General features: G+C 33.1%; 1 protein-coding gene across 1 annotated transcript in view; it reads right to left on the minus strand.

Moving 5' to 3' along the window:
• The window catches only part of LRRIQ1 (leucine rich repeats and IQ motif containing 1), a 114895-nt gene that overhangs the window by 12639 nt on the left and 88195 nt on the right, over positions 1-14061 (minus strand). The window contains exons 24-26 of the mRNA XM_069773709.1: positions 10495-10627; positions 8870-8930; positions 4009-4129 (exon numbers count right to left, since the gene is read on the minus strand). Of these exons, the coding sequence (XP_069629810.1) occupies positions 4009-4129; positions 8870-8930; positions 10495-10627 (315 nt within the window). The remainder of the gene's footprint in view (positions 1-4008; positions 4130-8869; positions 8931-10494; positions 10628-14061) is intronic.

A 14061-nucleotide genomic window follows, 5' to 3' on the forward strand; every position in this document is an offset into this window, starting at 1 on the left:
AACAATTAGAGGCACAGTTCCCATTGCATTCCACTTCCAAATTCTGGTGCTTCTGGAAATCTCTGTCTAAAGATTGCAGTTCGCAAGACAAGAAGTACAATGAAAATAAAGTTTAAGATTTGCAGAGAAAAGAAAACCACAAAATTGTGATGGCAGTTAGACAATGTAAATATGTAGGAGACTCATCTAAAGGTCCAACATTGGTTGGCCAGAACCAGATTAGGATGATAGAATGGAGTTGATGATTGTCATAGCCTACTCACAAACTGGACATTGGTATAAAAAAAATCATCCTGACTAGCTAGGTATAAAAAAAATAATTACTTCTAATTCTTGCAAAATATTTCTATGCCCACCTTGCAACTTAGTGGTGACTACACTACCAATGTTCAGGAAAGTATTAAAACAAAAAATATAACCAGCAATGCACATCAATATTTATGGAGTTAATAAAAATATCAGTGAGTGTAGGACCTATACGTGAATCTTGCTTAACTCTGACTAAGCCACTAACCATCATGGCTCATGTATGTGTATTACAGAGAAATTATACCTCAGGGAAAAAGAATTTTTTTCTGTTGTTTTTTACAAAAGCAAGGTAAGTTTATGTGAAACTGAAAGGCAGAAAATATAATTAGCAAAAGGTCATTCTAACACACCTACTTTTGCAATTTACTGGCACTAGGTACCACAGAGATTAAGATCTTAGCAGTGGTCAGACAAGAACAGACAAAAAAACCCCAACCAAAACCCACCTCAAGAAATAGAAAAGAAAAATTAGTTACCAGGGAGCATAAAGAAATAACTACGATTTCTGGAAGGAATATAAAGTAGTGTGTTTGAGAACATAATGTATTGGCCATCAGTAGAGGCAAGGTCCTAAATTAGACAGATAAGTAGTCTAACTGAACAATTGCCACTCTTTCTTTAGGTTATATATTTTTTTACTTTTTTTTTTTTTTAATACTGGGTGAATTTAATGCAGTCAATTTTCCCTTTGAACATATAACATGGAACCACATCAAATACTTCAAGTACACAAATGCTTTCCTTAAACTGAGATATACTCTGTCCGCAGCATTTCTTTTATTCCTTAATTCATTTTGTTTTGGCAAGGAACAGAACTAAGTTAGTTTAGGATTAATTTACTCCATCCAGCTTCTTCAGAAAAAAAAAAAGTAAATTTGGGTGATAAAACCCTTAAAATTCTTTAACCAGGAATTCTAAGAACCTATCTTTGGAAGATAAGATCTACAAAAAGTACCTCAAAATTGGGCAGCTCCCCAAAGTATTTCTGAGAATCTTGACTTAGCCTTTCTAAAATGCCCTTTGAATTAAAGGATAATAACTTTGAAGCATTGTATGTTTTATCTTTAGAAAACCATGATCATTCATGTACAGTCACGTCCCTGTAGTATATTAAATGCATTTTATTTCACTATCATATGTATTTGAGGTTTTTTTGAGTAAATATTCCTAAAATCATGTATCTTGCATTTTTAGACCTCACTTTGCAGCCCAGAGGATCTCAACAATTTATTGATACAATTACTGAATTACAAATTATGTATAAGAAACACATATCATATCCCCAACTAATATCTCTGATATATACTAACATCTCTCTCAGTTGTATGGCAGAGTTTGCCAAAGACTTCCCACCAATAATTAAAAAGAATTCTTAGCAACAACCAGGAACATGGATGTTGCAAAGTGAACTTAGTAACATTTTATTCATTAAAGCTTGTCAAACCATTGAAGTTGAATTCTCCTGAAAAAAATGGTACAGGAACTTGATTTAATAATTCATTCAAATGGCAGCACCTCTAAGGGCACAGCATCTTTTCTAAGCTCTTCAGCAATACAAGTGCAGGCTAACTCAAAAGGAATACACTTACTAACTCAAAACAGTTTCTAGGCTTCTTCATTAAGTATTTCAGAAAGCAAAACCAGGAGAGACAATACAACAGGAAAGTATTTTATAATGAATACATTATAAATAAAGGCAAAATTTCTAATGTTTTCAGATTAAGGATACCACAGGTTTAATAATTTATTTTCAATTATTGGAAAGCAACAGTCTTTGGATAATAAACATGTTTATATGCTGCATATTAATTGTACAAAGATAATAGTCATGTCTGGTTTTCTATCTAATACGCATTAAAATTTAATATATCATCACTGTTTAATTTCTCAAATCCATGATGAAAAAATTTATATAGATGCTTATGCAGAAATGCATACAGAAAGACCTAAGACCTGGGCCTTTTTTTCCTTAGTTCCTGAACTACTGAAAGGAGAATGAATATGTAATTGTGCTGTAGTAGATGTGTATTTTATAAAAATACATATATATTACCAGCCACTGTAAACTATCTCTCTATTTCTTACACTTACGACTCTGCCAGTCGATTGTTTTTTCCTGCTCCTTTCCTAGGCTCTTCTTTTTGACGGTATACTACAATGACACTCTTTTTCTTTACTGTTCCCAAGCTCCTAACATTGGCAAGTTCTACATGCCTATCTTCGTCGAAAGAGCTTATTCTCATTTATTTTTCTGGATAGAGGTATAGTGTAGGTTACAATCTAGACAGCAGTTATACATTACTATGAATACAGTGTATACTATTTAACTCAATCACATTCAAGATATGCATACATTCTATTCTGAATATATTAATATAATTATAATTTTGCCATTGACATCAGTAGCTCACACTTTTCTCACCTAAATTCAGGATCTTAGCAATTAGGAATCTTATCTAATTTAAATGGCGAGACTTCATCACTAGCCAATGGAGAGAAACAGGAAAACTCAGGGCACAATTCATTCTTTTTTAAGATGGCAGGCAGACAGAAAGAATCATATTCTTGTTCCACGGATACAATTAACTTAGACTAGGATGATAAATTTTATCTAATCTAATTTTAGGAATGTAAATCAAGTGAATAAGCATGGACAAATTGTACTCACTGTTATTTTTTGCCTGTGGTGGACTAATATAATGTAAATATAACTTTATTCCAAAGCCTTTACAAAGTATGTCAGAAAAATAGACATATTAAGTATTTTTACATGTTTTCCTTGAATTTTGTTTTTCATTGAAAGTGAAAAGTCAGCATATATGAAAACATAATCAAAAAAGCAAATCCAGCAATTACATATAATTTATGAAATAACCTGATTTAGTTTGTCAGAAAACATTTCAAGAAACTTCACTACTTAAACAGTTTTACGAATATGAATAATTTTGCCAAAGTTATTTAATACGGCTTATATTTTCTGTAATGTACATTTTTGAGGTTTGAAGTTTTATTTATTTGGAAAAGACAGTGTACACAAATGACAAAATATAGTATGTCATATTATTAGAAATATATTAACATTTTCTTCAGTTACATTACACAAAATAAAACATGAAACTTAAAATGCAACCATTTTAGGACTTTCAAGTATTATTTTTTCAATTTTTCTATATAGAGATTCTCTTGTTAATTTGTATGACATTAGAGTGGTAAAAATATAAGGCTTTAAAAGGATCCTCTGCCACTGAGCTATAGGAAGTTCAGTGGGATGCATATACTACAGCATAATCGGTAACCAACATGACAGAAATCTGTGACTCGATGAGGATATGTGTTCTGGTATTCAGTTAACAAAACATGTATTTTCCAAACCTCTTTTGGAAAAAAAAATTAAGGAGATCATTAAAAAACCCACTCTGTTTTATAATTTAGAGAAAAGAAAATCTTTTAAGAACTCGATCATCAGAAGACCTAGCATACGTCACTGGGAACTTCCCATTAAAATCACAAGAGGAAAGTCTATTGATATTAATGACGCAGTTTTTAAGCAGAACTGTAGAAAATGTATGAGAAGGTTTTAAGTAAGAAAGAAACAGAAATATAAGTAGCATGTGTTATTAGGGATTCCAAGCATGCTCAGTTCCACCTAGCATTTTAAAGTGATCTTTAAAACTGATATTGAAAAAACCCATAACTTACTTGAAGATCTTGCTGAGTGTCTGTGTGGCTGCTTATTTTTTTCTCTGTTCTCAGTCAAAGCACTTCCACTGGCCATGGAAACAAGGTCTAAATCCATGTCTTCTCTGCTTACAGGGCTTGCCTGGAAGCAGTGGGAGAGAATGTACACAATCATGAAACAAAATATAACATTTTCTGAATGCAGCTCACATTACCCCAAATAAACAAACAGGGTCTGTCAAACAACCTTCTTCAAAATGATACCACAATCCTTTATTGTTGCCTAGGCTGAACAAATGCACTATGTCAAAGCATTTTTGTAAATAAGAGCCGATCTTAAAATTGTGGTTTGTGATCTGAGTCAGTGCAACAACAAAAGAAAACATTTTAGTACAGTAATTTTGAAGAAAATCAATCTTGCAGATGGCTGATGAAACCTTAAACAGCTTAAGATCATTTACTGACCAGTCTATAATTTAAGTTATAGTTGAATGTCAGAGATGTCATATTGGATTATTTTCTGCAATATTTATGTTTTATCCAGGACACATATTAGTTCAATCAGTCAAGGGCCCAGTAAGTAATTCAATCTTTTAGTTTTTTGCTAATTAACCATAACCATCAGACAGCATTTTAATTATACTTCGGGTAAGAGTATTATATTAATTATAAACTTCTAACATCCAGTGTTGGTACATTTTGGCATGAGGCACGTTACCTGCACATAAATATGGCAAAATAGAAAAGAAAATCATATTTACTCAACAACCCCCCCCTTTCCTTGAAATGGAAAGCTAGTCAACACCAAAAGCAGCCATCTAACAATACTGTTGACTGGATACTAAGGGCCAGTAACAACAACAGGGAAAAATCAGACACTGCAGAAGAGGGATCTACAAAATCCCCAGCGTAGAGTCAGTCAGCTGGAAGTACTGAACACAAGGACATACTTTTCTAGTCTCTGGAGCTTCAGGAGTGGAGGCCAGAAGGCAGATTAAGTCTTTCCTCTATCTGGGCTGAAAAGCCCCAAATCCTTTCAGAAGCTAGGTGTCTAACTGAGCAGAGTTCTTTTTTTTTATAAAAACAAACAAACAACAAAAAAGGAAAGACTATGCTAGTGGTAATGTCCCCAAACTTTTGCATAAGATCGTAGTAGCTAGAGTGCTCGATCAGGAATCGAGAGACCAGGTCTCAACTCCTTCCTCGGGGGGTTGAAGCCTGCAGCTCCCTTTTTCTCAGGAAAATGCCGTTTCTATAAAGTTGTAGGCTATTCTGGAGGAGACGATCTCCAGACTTCCTGTTCAAACCAGTTCACTGTACCAAGAGCAGCACCGCACCAATGCAGACAGGCTTTGTAGTCCAGTCTAACTCGGAGAACTCAGATGAAATGGAGCCCTGTTTCATTTCTTTGTCTTTACCCAGTCACTGTTTAATGTAAAATTCATTAAAAAGTTCATGCGTTTTCAAACCGACAACTCCAAAGATACAGAGATTTTACACTCTTCCTTAGTGACTGCGTACCCGTTGTGTCAGCACAGAAAGTTCGTCCCTTGTTTTCTGATCCTTGCCTTTTCTATGTTTAATGACCATGATTTTAAAGTTTTGCTTTGCACAGGTAGCAGGCTGTATTATTGCTGTTAACATCAGTATACAGCAGTGTCAAGAAACTTTGAAAACAGTTTTATCCTGCCAACTCTTTACATTTTTGGCCTTAATATTTACAGTCGCTTTTAAGCTTATGAGAGCTCCGTATGTTCAAAACCTTTAATAGAAACCTTTCAGTCTTTCCTTTGTAGAAATAAAGGAATCATTGTGATGCTCAGAGAGATTCACACCAAAGGAATTGATCATTCTTATTTCTATCTAATGTGTTTCAACACACAGCAGAAGTTTTCTGATGTCCCAATTCCCAAAGACCCAGGAGGCCACAGTATTTTAAAAAACTAACCTTTCCACAGAATTATTATCCAATCCCTACCATCAGAGAACCTGAGCCTTCATCATCTTGTAGACAACAATATTCAATGTTATATGCTAGATTTTAATAGGGCTGTCTGGCTCTCATGTAAAATATTAGTTATTTTCTTTCAAATAAAGAGAAGTGTTTTCACCCAATTACAGTCAGAGTAATATTTAAGGTTGTAATAATCACTGGAGCAAACTTAATTTCAGGTTTGTAAAGAACCTGATTGAAAGCCCCCTGAAGCTAATTAAAACCTTCCCTTTGACATTTATAGCTTAGAGCCAAAAATTTGGAAGACATTTAAGATACTGGTACACTTTTTCACACAGTGCAGTATTGGACTTCCATCTGTAGCGATCACCATATTTAACTCTTCAGACTTTTCACCCTTAGTTTTACTACTACAAACCTTTTTTTTTCCAATTAACTGGAAATTAGTTTCAATCAGGAGGAATCTTTGCCTTGAATACAGCTCTGCATCTGAGTATTTGTCTGTTCCTATGTGACCTTCTGAGGTAAAAAGTGCTTTTAAATTCAAGTTATATCTTAATGATTTGGAGATACTGATTAATAGTGAAGTGGTTAACCATGTAGGTTCATACAGAGATGGATCAGGAAGTCTATCCTACTTATCATTCAGCAAAATCATTTTAATTTCAAGTGTCCAGTTTAAACTGTAAGTCAGCATACCTTCCTACGCCCTTATGTAGTAGTAGTAGTAGAGCAAAATCATCAAAATGATCAAGATTAAATAATAAGGTCTTAGATTTACCGCAGGTTACTACATAGGGTTTATTCCCCAATGAGAAGGTTTAAGACTTTATTGTTAATATGGAACCACTGAAATACCATTTTGTATCCATGAAAAAGAATGTCTTAAATTCTTGGAATGTGCACAAATATCACTTAGAAAATTATATTAATTTAGTACTTTCAGAATGCAGGCTTATGTAACACATACAAATCAAGGATCCTATTACACACCAGGAAACCTTATGATCGAGCATATGACATATGAATAAACTACTGGAAATGCCCAGGAATGCTTTCCTCTTCAAATTATCTTTTTCTTTTTTCTTTTTTTTTGTTTTGAAAATGTATATTTTCCTCTTTCTTTCAGTTTACCAGAACTTTTTGATAATGATTGCAGCTGTTAATTCCATTTTTGTCACGATTTTATAGCTTTTAACTGAGTTTCTATGCAAAAGCATTAGGAGTATGGTCACATTTCAACCTTTAAAAGTTAAAAGAACCCATATAAATTTTAAAACCATAATTCTCCAGCCATCTGTGTACAAACCACATCATTATTTCATTGCCTATAGAGTACTGCTTTCTGCATTAGAGATACATTTTATTCCTTTTTCTATTTTTTTACCTTCTATTGCATTTTTCTCTGTATTTCATTCATGTGGAACAGCTATGTAATTATGTGGCACAGGCTGTGACAATCATTGCCAGTTATGTGGGCACACCACATAATACTGTTGTGGGATTGCAGCAGTATTTTGTGGACAGAACTGCTTACTGCAAATAAGATACAACCTACCTATGTGCACATACGCTTACTGATAATTACATAATATGTAATTTAGATAACATTATTAGATTATGATTTGCTCAAATTAGAGCAGTTGCTGTTTTAGACCTAACAAATAACTATTAGTGCTGCTGCAACTAAAACCCATCACAACGGTTGCCTCGTTCATGATTTCAGCCACTAAACTTTAACAGGAACCTAAGAATTGGACACAACCCATGCCAGAGAAAAATCTTTGACAAAATCTGACTTAAAGAAAATAGTAATAGTAACATCTAAGTCTTAAAAGCATTTTTTCAACAGTGAATGTTAGAAGAGTTCATGGAAGCGTTACCAAAACATGCATATTGCATAGGTGGTGAAGCTAAGGTAGACAGAGGTTAGAAAGGGCCAAGATTGCTCAGAGTACGGAATGAGGCATATGACACATCATCTAACTGGGAAATACTTTTTATACAACATTTTACATTATATATATGAATATAAGACACTAATTCTGTATAGTTTGTAAGTTTTTGCCCCATTTTTTTAACCCCCACATGATTACAGAAACAAGAATATTGCTACTTTGGCAATAAAATGTGAAGTGTACACATATAAAGAGAGAGAGTATTAATTGGCCTGTAGGCATCATAACACTGCTCACTATCAAAGGAACTTCTGGGCATCTCTGACACTGAATCTTTTAATTTTGTAAATCTTCAGACCGTTAAATCGCTCATATTCCCCCTCCTGCCAAACTACAGGACTACCCATTTCAGAAAATACAATTTTTTTAAAATGTTTCAAAGAAAAGAATGAACCATGAAAAGAGTAGAGGGCATTTTATGATGTAGAAAAATACAGAAGAGAAATTGTAGGAATAAGTCTGATTTTATACAGTTTTTAATAATGTCACTGTATTAATATACAAGTCCAACTTACTGCCTTTCAATAAATGACACTGTGGGCATATTAGAATGATTTAGGTATGTGACTTACAGATTTAAGAACATTTAAACTTGTCTGATTGACAAGAATATATGTTTTCAGTCAATAATGTAATCGGTGCTGAACCATATTTAATTTTTTTTAAACATTTTTCAAAAGGTTGATTTAGAAGCTTTAAAAAACACACAGTAGCATTTGATGTCTTAAAAACAAAGCCAGTATCAGATCATGAAACTAGAACCCTATGTACACACACGGGTTCTTGTGCTCAAACATCTTCTTCTGAGCTCCATCAATGGGTGACTTGATTGCTAAATAGAGACGACATTAAAGAATTATATTCAATCAAAAAAAAATCTCCTGGTTGTTTTTACACCAAGTATGCGTTTGGAAACACCATCAAGGCATAGCTGAATTCTGCAAAATCCCACAAGGAAACAAGTTCTTACCACAAGTTGTACTCGTCTACTGTCACGTATCACAGGATCTAACTCAGGCAAAAAACGACAGCTGGGAAAAATGTAGAATAGAAATGTCAATAAATCCCACTGTACTGGGTTCACTAAAATACCTGCACAGAATCTTTTCCTGGAAACAATCCTGCTTAAGTAGAAATGATACTATTTAAATTGATTCTATGGTTAAGATGTATCAGAGTAATTAATATTAATTGATAAAGTATCAGAGTAATTAATATTAAAAATTTTGTACTTAAGATTAAAATCAATAAATCATTAACAATATTGTTCATTCCAGTGACAGAATATTAATGTAAAAATATAAATGTCAATAAATGCAACCATGCATGAATTATTGCAGGTACTGACATAAATTATAGCCAAACCAGTTGTCACATTACTTTATGTAGGAATAAAATTGTTTTCAGTTACATAAACATATCAGCGGTTCTAAACAGCCTACCAGTGATATTCCAATGGAGATCAGTGGGACTTTTGCCACATTCAGAAATGATATCATGATCTTAAAAATGTCAGTACAAATACTAGTGCATAGCACACACCTGCAGACGTAACATTTAAAAAAAATATCCTTTATAAATTTCCATGTCTTCTTACTTTCAAATATCATTACATGTTCTGTTCCAGTGTTTTCATTCAAATTAAAAGTCATGGCAGTTACCTTAAACAAACACTTGGAGTGTTTCACTATTACGGAACACGACTGACAGATAAATATTTTCTAAGGAATATATGCTGCATGTATTTCCTACAGTCATTGTTACAATTTAGAAATGTGGAATATTTTTCCATACAAAACATAACAATATGCACTCCATTTCATTACAAATTAAATACATTTTTAATGAAAATAAAGTTAAAATGCTTACACTAAACCCATTGCTTGCCTACTGACACCTTGTTTGGTTTTATTAGAGGTGCTTGGCATTGTGTCTACTAATGACTTCACTAAGATATCAATGGTTTACATTGAATTTATGACCAAAATATACTTACTATGTCTTCATGTTAGTTTAGGGAATGAGATTAACCTTTTCTTTAATTGTATTGATATTTTACCAGTTTAATAACCAAAATTAAATGTAGAGGAAGCAAGTTTACAACATTTTACTAAGTATACTAGGAAGATGTTAAAAGTTGGGTTTATGTTTTGAAGAAAAAATATAAATTTATACTATCTAGTTAAAAAGTGGGCTTTTTACTTCCTTAATCAAATCTAACAATATAGGTAATGTTACAGTTGATCTAATTACATAAAACCATAATATATACCAATAAAGTTATAAAATATATGATGAATAAGCAGTTTTTTCTACACTCTTTACAATATAAAAACCACTGCATTGCTAGCATAAAGCTATGTACATATTTATCACAAGATTCTGCACTGTTTATAATTTCATTATCACTGTGGAAGAAGTATCTGTACAACTACTAAACCAATTCTAAAGAGTACCATGTTTGGGACCCGGAAATATGGTGTACTGTCTGCTAGCTACAAAGTCATGTTTGTTTTAGAACTATTAACCTAGGTTTCACTTTACAAGATAAATTTACAATAAAAAAAAAATCTAATTTAAAGGCAATGACCTCACCACTTCATATTTTTGGAACTGGCTCCTTCATAATCCAAAAGCTGTGTATGAAGCCATTGGTATGTAAAGTCTTTTCTCCTTTGTAATTTCTCATCTAAAGTAGTATCCAGCTGAGAAAATTCTTCTTTTTTACCTGGGGAGGAAAAAAGATACTCCTGTCTTTCATTATTATTTTAAAATATAATTTTTTTAATATTCCCCAGATATATGCTGAGCATATTGCCTTTTACAAAACATAAAAGACAATTACTTAATTTTCTTGCAAAGTGTCCAACTGACTTGAATTTCTTCAGGTATATTTAAGAAACAGTTTTAAATTAATTTTGAATTTTATGGTTTATTTTCTCTTTTGGGATTAAATATTTGCCTTCTGAATAAATTTGTTTTTATTGGGAAATAAGATTCTCCTTTATTCTGAAATATATATAGAAATACATATTATACATAAATTGCTTGTCATAGCATCTGTGAATATTGTTTATTGTGCTATTTCTATCTTTAAAAATACACATTCATTTATATTTAAAATTCTATTTACCAAGCTATAAGGTAAAAAAAAAAAAAATCACCATTATATGCAAGAGTGGACACATGGCAATCTTATTCCTCTGATCTGTCTTTTACCGATATGATTTATTAAGACATTTTAATGGCAATTTCCGATATTGGATTTCAAAGCACTTGCATACACGATACTACTTTTCACAAATTACTACCTACTTTTGGATCACAAAAGACACCCCAAGATAGAGAATAAAACAGTGACATTATGGAAAAATTCTGGAGATCTTTCAGGTTTTGGGATCATTCTGGTTGCACGGGGATGGATTAGATTAGATAGATTAGAATAACTGTTTATCTTCTACCCTTATACATCAACTTCATAGGTTATGCCTTTTTAGCACCTTCAACTCAGGGCTTTTATGAGATATCAGAAAACTTTTTTTCTGTACAAAAGTTTTTTGTTTTTCTCTTCAATACCATTTCTGATGACACTGAGTTATCCTCCCTCTTGCTGACTATTCCTTTTTTCCTTTCAAAGATTTTTCTTTCTCTCAGTGAGTGATAGGTGAATTTAGCAGCTACTAGAAGTTGCTCGGTAAACTGTAGGAGCATGCCTGTCCTTTTGCACTTGAACCAGCAAAGAATGTAGGTCACCTCACTTTGTATCAAGTTCATTTGTCCACTATGACTGATTTAACTATCAGTAACTGTAGAGGATGGGGGGGAGATGTCAGAACTGCCTTCAAGGTGAATGGTTTCCTCATACTACTTATTTTAAGCCTTGGTTTTCATTCAAGTTTTGACCACATAAACTGGAGTTACAGGCTATTCACCAACTCACTTTTTAAGAGGTTTGCTACATTACCTGTAGTATTTTTTAAACTAATCCTTCTGTAAAAATGATAACTTACTTTGCATAAGCTGCAAAATGTAGTTCCTCACTTGCATTTTAGCTGGCTTTGCAGTAAGCTCATTGCTTTCATCTTTTAGTTCTAAGGGAATATTGTTAAAGTGTCGTAGCTTCTTATTTCATAGTCTGAAATACAAATGTCTTTTGGTTGTGCTCTCCATTTATCTTGGTATAGAGAATCTCTATTCAAACCAAATCCTTTCCTTAGGCTGAACGTGCTCAACTGCCAAACCCATAATTAGCCTATTAAAATTAGGCAAGGTCCTGGTCCAGAATATGAAGTCGTATATGTCTTGCTAGTGACTCACAGACTAGAACTTAGGCAGAAGAATTTATCCTCAGCTGATGGAAAGAACTCTCATTTACCTCCTTAGGAAGACAGAAAATGAAAAGCTTGGAGGGACAGTCACTGTATCTACCCAAATGAGGTTGTGAGGGCTGACTAAAAGGGTCGAGCAGTGAACTGCTCAATCAGTGCTAAATATTAAAATATACAGAGTCATAATTACAGAGTTCATCACCTTCCTTGATTAAAAGTGGGAGCCATTTCTTCTTTTCTAAGTTTATGATAGTGCCTTCCCCTGTTGCTGGTTCAGGAATACAGTTTTCTGACCTTTACATTTTGAAAATGTATAGGTTCAAAGTCTGCAACTACACTGGTACCCCTATAGCTCTTCAGATGAAGAAGATGCTGATTTATAACAGGAGTAAGAAACATTCTGTATGACTTCCTAAGAGCAGTCCTGGAGACTGAACCTTCTGCATATGTTCTCCAAAGAGGAATACGTCCCCAGGAAATTATCTTTAGGTTTTTTCTTATCTGCATTTACAGAAAAGTTGGTCCAGTATTACCATCTTTCTCAGGAGAATTAATTCTTCCTATTAAAAGGATCAGCATTATTTATGCATTTACTCAAATGTGTGTTACCTTTTCCTCCATTAAAAGGGAGATCAACGTAGGGATTTAAAACTAGTATTAGAAGTTCATGTCTGAGTCTGCGTGTCAGTGATGGTCAAAAGAAGATGCACATACAATAAGCTATGATAAAATTTAGAAAAAAATGAATACTTTTAACTTGCCCAGTTATTTTTCCAAAATGATTGTTAATAATCTGCCTTAGTTGCAGTTTGAATTTTTGACTGAATTATGTTTGAAACACAAGTGCCTTTATTTAATAAAATTTAATTTTATTTTTGCATGTTAATTATTGAAACATTTTTGAAACAAGAAAGTGACCAAGATAAAAGTGCACACAATAGGGTTTTTTTTCTTAAAACTATGTATTCTATTAAACAGAGTATTCTTGTTCCATATTAGTGTTAATAGCAGCTTTTTTTCTCAAATGGGCAGACACTGTTCAATATTTTGTTTAATAATGCTGCAGAAAACTATATTCTATTTTTTGATTTGGAACATACCCATATTCTTACTTTTTAATAGTAACATCTTTCTTTTTAATTTGTATGGAAAAATAGTATGTTCTGAATTAAAACACAGCATTATCACTTTTCTATTCCACTTATGAACATCATGTGTTTGAGGATCTGTTGTAGCAGTATCATTAACATGTATTTGCTTGATAGCTTTCTTAAATTAGGGCTCTGGGTTTTCTTAAAAACCTGGACCTGATTTTGTAGAAGTACTAACACTCACAAATTCCACAGAAGTTCCAAAGAGCTGTAAGCATTCTGCATCTTTGAAATGGATCAGACCTATAATCTTTAATTGTTAAACCCAGACAACTCTTAGAATATCAAAGGAAAAAGGAATACATCAAAGGCGGCACAACTCCGTCAAAAACCAAATTAATCTCAGAGGTATTTAAAGTATCGTACCCTCATTAGATTATCACTTCTAAGCTTTCAATCTTTTTGACTTCTTTTTACATGACACACACGTTAATAATTTAAGATTGGAATAGTCTTACATTTGGCATCAATACAGTAATGATTTTTAGGTGTTGCCAATTAATCATATACACACACACTGTACACTTAGGCCAGATCCAATGCAGCTTTCAGGGGCACCTACTGCCATTTTCCTACAGAATTTGGGCACCTAAGTAGAGAGAACTTATTCAGTAGAACTTGGGCACCTGAAATGTCCTTGGAACTGAACGTTACAGGAAAATAAATTCTTTTCTAGGTCTCCA

The sequence above is a fragment of the Haliaeetus albicilla genome, chromosome 28 (genome assembly GCF_947461875.1).
Source record: "Haliaeetus albicilla chromosome 28, bHalAlb1.1, whole genome shotgun sequence".
NCBI classification, from domain to species: Eukaryota; Metazoa; Chordata; class Aves; order Accipitriformes; family Accipitridae; genus Haliaeetus; species Haliaeetus albicilla.